This window comes from Cylas formicarius, unplaced genomic scaffold (assembly GCF_029955315.1).
Source record: "Cylas formicarius isolate icCylForm1 unplaced genomic scaffold, icCylForm1.1 PGA_scaffold_4__25_contigs__length_36172078, whole genome shotgun sequence".
Lineage (NCBI taxonomy): Eukaryota > Metazoa > Arthropoda > Insecta > Coleoptera > Brentidae > Cylas > Cylas formicarius.
The window spans coordinates 33,149,531-33,159,357 of NW_026844334.1; the positions used below are offsets into that span (position 1 = coordinate 33,149,531).

Sequence of the window (9,827 nt, forward strand, 5' to 3'; positions counted from 1 at the left end):
AAAGGAACTTCTCAAATGTCACTAGTAAAAACTATCAAAAACAAAGCTTGTGAAAATAACATAATATTTACACGTGCAGATAAAAGGAAGACAGTCATAGCTATCGATCTCCCAGAATATATTTCAAAAACCAACAATTTTCTTAAACCAAAACTTTTCCAATGTATCAAGCACGATCCTATCGTGTTTGATACATTGGATACATACACATAACTCCACATTATTTAGTGACAAAGACAAATATTTTTTTACAATTATGAATCCACAACCGCCGAAATTATATTCTTTAGTTAAATTACATAAACAAGATTTGCCCATTAGACCAGTCGTGTCTTATGTAACAGCTCCAGCAGTTAAACTCTCTACAAAATTAGTAAATATTTTAAAGTTCCACACAGATTTTAAACCAAAATTTGCAATAAAAAATTCTTTGGAATTAATCAACAAAATTAAACACCTCAAAATCCCTTCTAACGCAACACTACTGTCTTTTGATGTACAAAAGTTATTTCCCAGTATTCCACCTATGGATGTGTGATAGATTTAGTAGATTTTACCCTAACTCAGAAGCAGGCTAACCCATTGGTGAAACAAGATTTATTAGATTGCTTAATAGTATCTTGAGACCAAAATTATTTTGAATTTAATGAACAGATTTATATCTCTAAAGAAGATTTGATTATGGGAAACCCACTTAGTCCTTTGTTAGCCGAGATTTTTATGGATAATTTGGAAAATATACTAGCACATCCTTTAAGTAAAAGTTTTTTATGGTGGTATAGATATGTGGATGATGTCTTTGCTTGCTCGCTCCATTATAGATAAAATTACAAATAAAAAACAAATACAGACAACAGTAAACTCCATTTATCCGAAACCTAATACAGAACCCGAACAATTTAAAACAATTACGTACATAGGAGAACCTAGTGAAAAAGTTTCAAAACATTTGTCAAAATGTGGTTTAAAAACAGCTTTCAGAACTAACAACACAATAGGAAAACATTTAAAAAACAATAAATCGAAATGTCCAAAATCCCAAAAATCAGGTGTATACAGGTTGAAATGTGGATCTTGTCCTAAAATTTATATTGGACAAACAGGTAGATGCTTCAAGAAACGCATTAACGAACATATAAGGGCGTTTAAAAACAATAGTCTAGATTCTAATTATGCTACACACAAACACATTTTTGACGACAATTTTGATTTATTACATACAGCCACAAAAAGTATAAAATTAAATTTATTGGAAGCCATGGAGATTAACAAAATGAGACATTCAAATGTATTGCTTAAAGATCAATTAGATTTAAATACCTATCCTTTATTGAACTTAAATTCTGGCAACAACATTAATTAAGTTTTTATGGTCATTTTTCGGTATATATAGTAGCAGGTAGTTTGTAAATATTACATTTGATAAGACACGGTGTTGTCGACACAATTGTCATGTCAAAATATATAATTTCGTGAAAATCTGAACTTTTAGTTCTTATTTATTTCGAATATTTATGCTAATTTCAAGTATTTTTCATCATTTGACGTTATTTCATAGCTATGCCTGATAAAAAATTATCTGGTATCGGGAGGCATAGTGAAAGGACAAGAGATAACAAAGCTTACTCTATTTCCATTGAAAACAAAGCTTACTCTATTTCCATTGAAAAATGTTTGACACAAAATTTTTTGCCAAGTTGTTGGTTTATCAAGAATTAAGAGCCACGTCTTAGCCCACATTATCGCTTTCATTAAAACAAATATAAACCACAACAAATGCAATATACATGTTAGGTAGAGGATATTTTCAGTTTAGTTATCTTTTTCTTTATCGCTATGTACGGAACAAACCATCCATATACAAAAGCATGTATATATATTTATTATATGTACAACTTATGTTACAAATAATCCATTTATTTGTTATTGTTCTTAATTTTCATCACTATTCCTTGGAGGTCTAATAAAGGAATTCCTTTTTATACAGTCCACAAGCCATCGAATTCCTTCATCTACACCTTCTCTGAAAAAGACAATTTCTTAAATTTATGTCACTCATTTTCAAAAATTTATCGTAATTTGGACCTCTAATTGATACTGTGCATATAACCACATGTCTACAACAAAATCATTGAAATATCTTTATCGTTTCATGTAAAGCAAAATCGAAAGCAAAATATAATATCTTCACTGATAGATAATCAATGGATATATATTTACATAAGATTTTTGACTGTTAATAGTAGAACAGGGAATATTTCTTCTTCTGGTTAACCAGAAGATGTGGAATTGGTGAAATAGTTCAAAAACTACACAAGTCATTAAAAAAAAACATAGAACCACTTGTTCAGCTCTTAGTATAAAAATAATAAGTGTACCCAAAAACATTTAGTACTATTTCAATGTTAATTCTTACTTAAAACAGTAATGTTAAATATAAAGATAGTCCAGTGCTGGAAGTACCTAATGTAATGGAAATAGATGACAAAGAAGTACACAAAAATAGAACTTTTTAAGTTACTTTTTTTCAAAAGGTTTTAGAAATGTGTCCTACATTTGTGTCCACCTTTAAAGGCAACAAAAATAAAATTACTACCTCATATAGGCACTGAAAAGTTTAAAGAATAGCATCCTTCTACTAAGCCATCTAAAAAGATCAAACTGACAATAGTAGTGCAAGGAAATCATAATTTAATGTGGAGGTTATTAGATGCCAGTATAAAATCTTCCTATTCTTTTCAGTTAAGTTAATCTAGACTAATTAAGATACTACTACACATGTGAAGACTAATCATAACAAACTATATTTACCCCGTCAAAGCTGATACGGGCATAACCATGCAATCACGTTTTCCTATTAAATGTGCATTTTTGTTAAATATAGGTTTTACTTCTCTAACACCCATACAATCTGGAAGATCTTGTTTATTAGCCAAAACCAATAACGGAACACCTTGTAGATTTTCATTGGCTATCATTTTATCTAAAACAATATTACAAAAATATTATAATCGGTATATGTTACAAGGTTTGCATTTTTACCAAATATTTCTTTGGATTCATTAATTTGATCCCTGTCAGATGAATCCACAATATAGATCACAGCATGTGACTCTTCGTAATACTAAAAAAGGCAAATAAACTAGATTTGTTCTGCTTGCCAGTTAAGACCTTCCTGTTTCCAGATACCTTATCCCAAAGCGACTGTAGCTCACTTTGGCCCCCTAAGTCCCAAAAGTTTAACCGCATTCCACCAATATCAATTTTGCCTATATTTAATCCAACGGTCGTGGTTATTTTTGTAGGATGAATCGCTTTATAGTTCTTCAATAGCTTTGTTTTAGCCACTTCTAAATACGTCTAGAAATATTTTTTGTTAAAATATTTCGAATTTGAAAAAAAAAAACACACACAGTTTTTCCAGCATTGTCTAATCCTAAAATTAAAACACAATATTCATCTTTTTGTGTAATATACCGATAAAAACCTGAGAGGAGCGTATACATTTTTTACGTACGCTTACAAAAAATAAACATAACCAAAAACGTTCTTCTTCCTTACGTATTTGGCTTCGTTGCACACAATTACCAGCTCAATACCGCGAAACTTCTGCCTTGGCAAGTTTTATTACCAGGAGTTTCAGAAAAATACTTGCGCTTCACACTGTTCTGTCTGCATAACTTGGGTTGATGGTGGATATTTTGCACATTTAAATGACCTAACAAAAGCACTTGACAATTTATTCACTTATCATCAAAAATACCCATCAGATTAACATTTTTAAAATGTTTTAATTATTGCAAAAAAAAAAGATTAGCCCATGCTTATTTGGCAATTACTGATCTACATCGGGCCGTTTAAATCTTAGAGCCGGCACTGGTCACTGGCAGATTTGAGGTTTTTTGCAATGGTTTGATTTATTTTCCGTTTCATATGCATAGCCAATGTATTCCATATTTGCAATGAAGGTTGATGTTCTGGAAGGATAAACAGACCATCCACAAGTACAAACAGCGGCAGGAAGATTAAAACAACGTTCCACAGTCAAAATTTGTTTATTATCGTAAATATTTGAGTTCAAATGTCTGAGATAAGTACTTTCATAAAATATTAGGATTCTAGCATACGGGATAAAACATCTTTGCTGTACCTACTTGTATAAGAATAGGTATAATTTATTAACTAAATATCCTTATTTCACTTTGCTACTACACGATGTGTTAAGTTTTCTGCCATCGTTACCTTAAAAACATGTCTAATTTTAAAAGGTTCAAAATTTATATTCCGATTTAAGAGAGTCTGCTCGAAATTTTGATATGTTTTCATACTTCAATTTGTAAGTTTCCACCCAAAATCTGTCCGTTCACTACTGTTTAAAATGTCGAATTTGAGCAGAAAACCTTTGAAAATCACTTTACTGTGGAAGCTGCTAATACCTTACCGATTGCTCTAAACTGAATAATTTAAATGGTTCGTATTAGTTACCAAATAAATTTAATTCGTCAACAAATTCATCTAAATTTGCTCTCCAGTTTCTAATAGGCGAAAAATTTATCACAATGATAAATATGGGACATTTCAGTTCTATATGTTATGATGGTACTAATAAAACCTGGAACAGTCACTGGACTCCTAAAGGGTTACCTACATATATTTTTCATTCTCAAAATTTGCCTTAATTTTGCTATAGTGCATATCCCATCCCTCAGAAAGATCTCTGATTTTTCAACTGATGGGTTTTTTCAATATTTCTATTAGTGAGATAGTTTTTTCCTTTCTAGAAATGTTATTTTTTTAACACTATTCAAGAATAAAAAATGAACATTTTATTTATTAAAACCATATAACCGCAAAACGTCACCTGAAAGTACAAAAAAAAAACGGAAATATTCTGTTAAGTTGGTAAGTATAAGGTTTAGGATGTAGCAGTTTAAAATTTTATGCTCGTATCCACTATTTTTTTTGTAATAAATACCTCCTAAAATGTTTTCCTCATTTATGGATTTCGATAATGGAAAACATTTGTACTTATTCGAACATATCCGTACATTATTTTGAAGCACTATTGCAGTCAGAATATTTGTATAATATATTTTCTCATTGCATTATTTCAAAAATAAAACTAAAATATCACATATTAATATTTTGTATCCTAAAGGGATGTGATATGGTTTTATTCATTCAGTTTTATAAGTTTCACGGCCTATTACGTTCCTGAAGACTAGAGTTTCAGCGACTGTTCATATAAAACGGATAAAAATATGTATTCAAGCAGCTATCTTTATTTTATAACAACGGAAATTTTATTCGTTGTGTGAAACAGTAGGACATTGAAAAATTGTAACCTTTTAACACTGCAAATTAACCTAAAAAAGTTACTGCTCTACGCCATCTTTACACAGAATTTGATTAAAACAATTTTTTTTCGAAGTTGAACTTGAGTTAAAACATATCAAATTTCGTGAATTTGTATTTAATTAATAATATTATAATAATTAATATTATAATATAATTAATTATAATAATAATTATAATAAAATTTCTTAATGAAATAAATTTGCACACTAGTGCGAGCAGTACATTTTTTGTTACTTCTAGGAAATTTTGTCCTATAGAAAACCAAGAGGTACTGCTAAGAAAGAAAGGTTGGGATACTAATTATATGAACAATAATATTATAATAACGATGTTTAAATTTTAGTAAATTTTGAACCTTATTGCTCTACCTAGTACAAGTCTACCTACACCTTTAACTGCCTAGAAAACTAACATTCAAACGCGCTATATATTAGTTTAATTTTGTGTCACCTAGCAGATAAATAAAAATAAGGGGCGAAATACAAAAATAATTTTTACACGTCTCTGGAACAATATTTTTTCTCCAACATTTTCCAACAAACTTATCGCTCCGCTTTGTAAGTATCGAAGTTTTAATTGGGCTTTAATTTACCTGTAACTGACGCCAATGAACAAAGGCACTTGGTAATATTGAACTAGCTGAAATCAATATAATCTCTCAATAATGGTCAGATTAGTTGTCAATTAAAAACTTTTTTTTTTAAATTTACGAATTTCTGTTTCGTATTATCGTTTCAAATCAAAGAAGAATAGTAAAGAGGCGGTTCAAAATATAATAGTTAAAAAGTATGGGGTCTCATTTAAGCGTGTCGGTTTGAAGCAATATTACAAAATGTACACCGTGTTTCACATAACACTGTGCTTTTTGAAAATATATCAGAAGGAGAAAAAAGCTTTATTACAAAAGTTTAATGATTTGTTGAGAAATTTTAAAATATAGCAGTTTTTTCTATAGATTTAAACTTTTTTCAATTCGTTGTCAAAAATTAACCTGTCTTACCTATTTAAGCTTTAGTCGAACTTTGCGTAGTTGTTAAGATATTTGAGGTTATGTGGGCCCTTGTGAGAAAGCAAGGCATTTTTTCACGAGCTACATAAATCGGTCAAAAACTTGAATGAGTCATTAAATGTAAATACTGAATATAACATTTTTGATCACTCCTACACTACGAATAATACTTAAGAACCGTAAACCCTTGTAAAATCTTTGTTTATGGTTCTATTTGGCTTTTTTGTTGTTGGATAGATTTCTCAAAAATGCACTAGTAATAATAATTGTAGATCCATAAGCATTGTTTAGTACATTATGAAACATAGCCGAAAAAATAATTAAGCTAAGAATGCTGATCTTTATTAAAAAAATTCAATGCGGCTTTATTAAAAACAGTTCAACACTAAGCGCTATCGTAGTCAATCACAAAAATGTTTTCGATGTAGTCACGACATCAGACTCAATAAATTAAGGTTAATTAATTGATCTCTTGACAGCGTTTTTAATAAATAGAAAACATTATGTTAAACTGGACAACTACTCGATTGAGATGGAAACCAGGGAGTGTGGTGTGCCTCAAGTCTCTATCCTTGAAACTCTGCTCTACTCTCAACGCAGAGAATATAAAGCATTAAGTTAATTGCGATCTTAAGTTAACATTCAACATTGACAAAACGAAATGCATATTTAAAAAATATTAATTAATTAGTATTAATTATACATCAAAGTCTTGACTGAAAGGAGCCTGCATACCACGAATGTAACAAATTATCTTCGATGTTTGGTGCAATGTTCGAAATAAGAAAGTATGCGACTAACAAAACTGAAATAACTGTGCACGGTGCGTTTTTTTCTGTCGAGGAACAAATGAGGTCTACCGTTCTGAAAGAAGAGGCCGAGTGAGCAATAGAAACAAGAAAAAGCGGAATACCTCTTGCTGTTGACCTAGTACCTGTGTCGAAGGTGATTGAAAAACAACACTTAGACTCTACAGCCCTATTCAACAGGGATCAGGAAGTTTACACTTGCTTGACTAACTAGTAGAAGTGCTAAACCAGAAAAACCTAGACAAGCGAGATATCAGGATCATTGTTAAGTAGCGGCGACTGACCCTCAAAAGGGGTATAAGGCTTGACACTTAATACAAAAAAGGACAAATACATGATTATAACAAAAACCAACCTTAAGCAAGAAGCAAGAAGACAGAAAACAATTATAGAGGGTTAGATAAAGTCGCATAAAGAAAGCGATCTGACCTTAAAACTTACAATACGTATGCTACTTATGTATTCTCGGTGCTGTATTATAGCGTAGAAGAGCTTATCAGATGAAACAAAGAGTTGGTGGTGTTAAAGAAAGTAAGAGAAGAAAGATCATCTATCCGGGTCCATAATATAAGATACTTCACTTGATAATCCATGCATGCATCCATTGCAAGTAGAAGGTCAATTGGGATAAGACGGATATCATGGCTGCGGAATCTGCGAAAATGGTTCAAAATATCTTATGCAGATCTATTTAGAGTAGCAGTATCCAAGATCAATATTACTATGATGATGAAACAAAGAAGGAGAATTCCTGTGTGGGGTCTATGTGGTATAATAGGGATTATGAGGATGCAAATTCTACAAAAAAAAAATCTAAAGGATCTTACTTGGTTATGACCGACTAACCCATACAGAACAACTCTGTATTTGATTTGCGAGAGCTGATGAAGTTTGAACGGGGTAATCATCTGCTCCGTATAATAATCTACGCGTAAATATTAAAAACATTGGCAAGAAGAGTAGTTGTGTTAGCTAACTGCAGCTGTATATTTACGGCTAGCGACAAAAAAATTAAGCCGTTGCTTGAATATCAAAAATCCGCGGGACTTGTACTGATTAGAGGATTTGATTTTTTTTTTAAATAAATAACAAAAACAGATAACAAGGAAAAGTGCAAGTGCAAAGTCTTTTTTAAGCGTTATTAATTTATTCTTAACATATGTTACTAATTTCTTCGATTTTTTTTTTTTTTTTGATTTTGTTACATTCTATATAACAACAAACATCTAGTGGTATAAAATCCCGACTTAGCTGGCACCCTAGTATATCCCCGTTTTTATAAATTCTTAAAAAGGGTCTTATTTGTTTATTCCAAAATCACAATAGTAACATGAAAACGTAGCAAAACTCTCAAATTAAAGCAAACTTATTTTCCCATTTCATCGCTTCCTGCCTTTTTGATAGCATGCAGCGCCGCAATATTTTTGACAGATAATTGAAAATGCACAAAAATGTAGGGTATGTCTTTTAAAAATCTCAAATTAAAATATCTTAACAAACTATAATACTCTTGCATTAATTTTTTTTCTCCATATCCATGTAGAATAGTGGGTAGTCTTGTAAGGACCATAGTGAACAGGGCGCACAGGAAACTACGAATTGCGACCAAAAGAAAATAATTCATCGTTCGTCAAGTTCATCTCTATGCCGCTGGGGGACAATGTTATCACATTGAATTTTAGGATATCAACTAAGACCGGAGAGATGGGAGATTTTTGACTGATTGAAATGCTTGTAACATTAGTTTAACTCAACATTTTATAGCAAATTATGTCTCGTTTGAGAGGGGTTATTAAGAAAAATATTCATGGAACAAGATTTATAACTCCTTAAATTTTATTCCTGCTTGACTATAAAAAAAGCTCTTCTGGAAGCAACTCTTGAACGCGGTTTCAAGGGGTTTTCTTGCAAATTCGATCTACTTTCTGTTTCTGTTAAAATAATTGTGTCATTTTATTTGGCATTTCGGAGAAAAAATAAAAAACTGTACATGTAAGCGGTCAGCGAACTAATCATATTTCCTTGTAGTGTGGAAAAAATAGATTTGATCCTTTCGCTAATGATAAAAACAATAACCATAAAGTAAGATTTGAAATATAGGGTTTTCAAATTGTAGAAAAGATGAGGTTGGCTAATTTTTCAGCCACGTGGGAGATTACGACGAAGACGGAGAAGGCTGATTCACTAGAAGCTATATATAACCCACGATACACAGGGAAAACTCCAACTTTGTCTTAACTATCAAAAATTAATATTGAATTTGAAGAAAATAATTTACCAAATACGCCTTGAAAGATAAAACAGAGAAACATGGCCTAACTGTGCTGCTTACACCGCATTATTCTTGCAAACTGAATTCTATAATATGTTCTATAGTGACTTAAATATTCCTTGGGCCAGTCCTGTAGGCCCTTTGCTTACCTAATGAGTCATGAGTGGAGAAAATGTAAAATGTATTTTTTGAATTTTTTATTTTTTTTGTCTGTTTTTTACAAAACATGCATTTTTTACAATAATAGAGAATTTATTGCATTTTGTATTTGTAGATTTGCATTTATTAGTTGGGGGCCGACTCAGGTACTTTACTGCTGTCTTTATATGAATAGTAACAGAAAAGAACAGTGATACCAAAAGTATTACTATTTCTGATA

The 9,827-nt window shown here is 31.1% G+C and overlaps 1 protein-coding gene across 2 annotated transcripts; it reads right to left on the reverse strand.

Moving 5' to 3' along the window:
- Window positions 1-1,722: 1,722 nt before the first annotated feature.
- On the reverse strand, window positions 1,723-3,588 carry LOC132700971 (ADP-ribosylation factor-related protein 1). Of its 2 annotated transcripts, XM_060668577.1 has the most exons (6): window positions 3,488-3,588; window positions 3,414-3,436; window positions 3,190-3,360; window positions 3,043-3,124; window positions 2,812-2,983; window positions 1,725-2,023 (listed from the first exon to the last, which is right to left on the reverse strand). In XM_060668577.1, the coding sequence occupies exons 1-6, from the start codon at window positions 3,504-3,506 to the stop codon at window positions 1,933-1,935; spliced, it is 558 nt and encodes a 185-aa protein (XP_060524560.1). In that variant the 5' UTR covers window positions 3,507-3,588; the 3' UTR covers window positions 1,725-1,932. The 2 variants fall into 2 exon arrangements, with proteins under 2 accessions (XP_060524559.1, XP_060524560.1); XM_060668576.1 differs by having other exon boundaries at window positions 1,723-2,023; window positions 3,414-3,550.
- Between the last annotated feature and the right edge of the window lie 6,239 nt (window positions 3,589-9,827).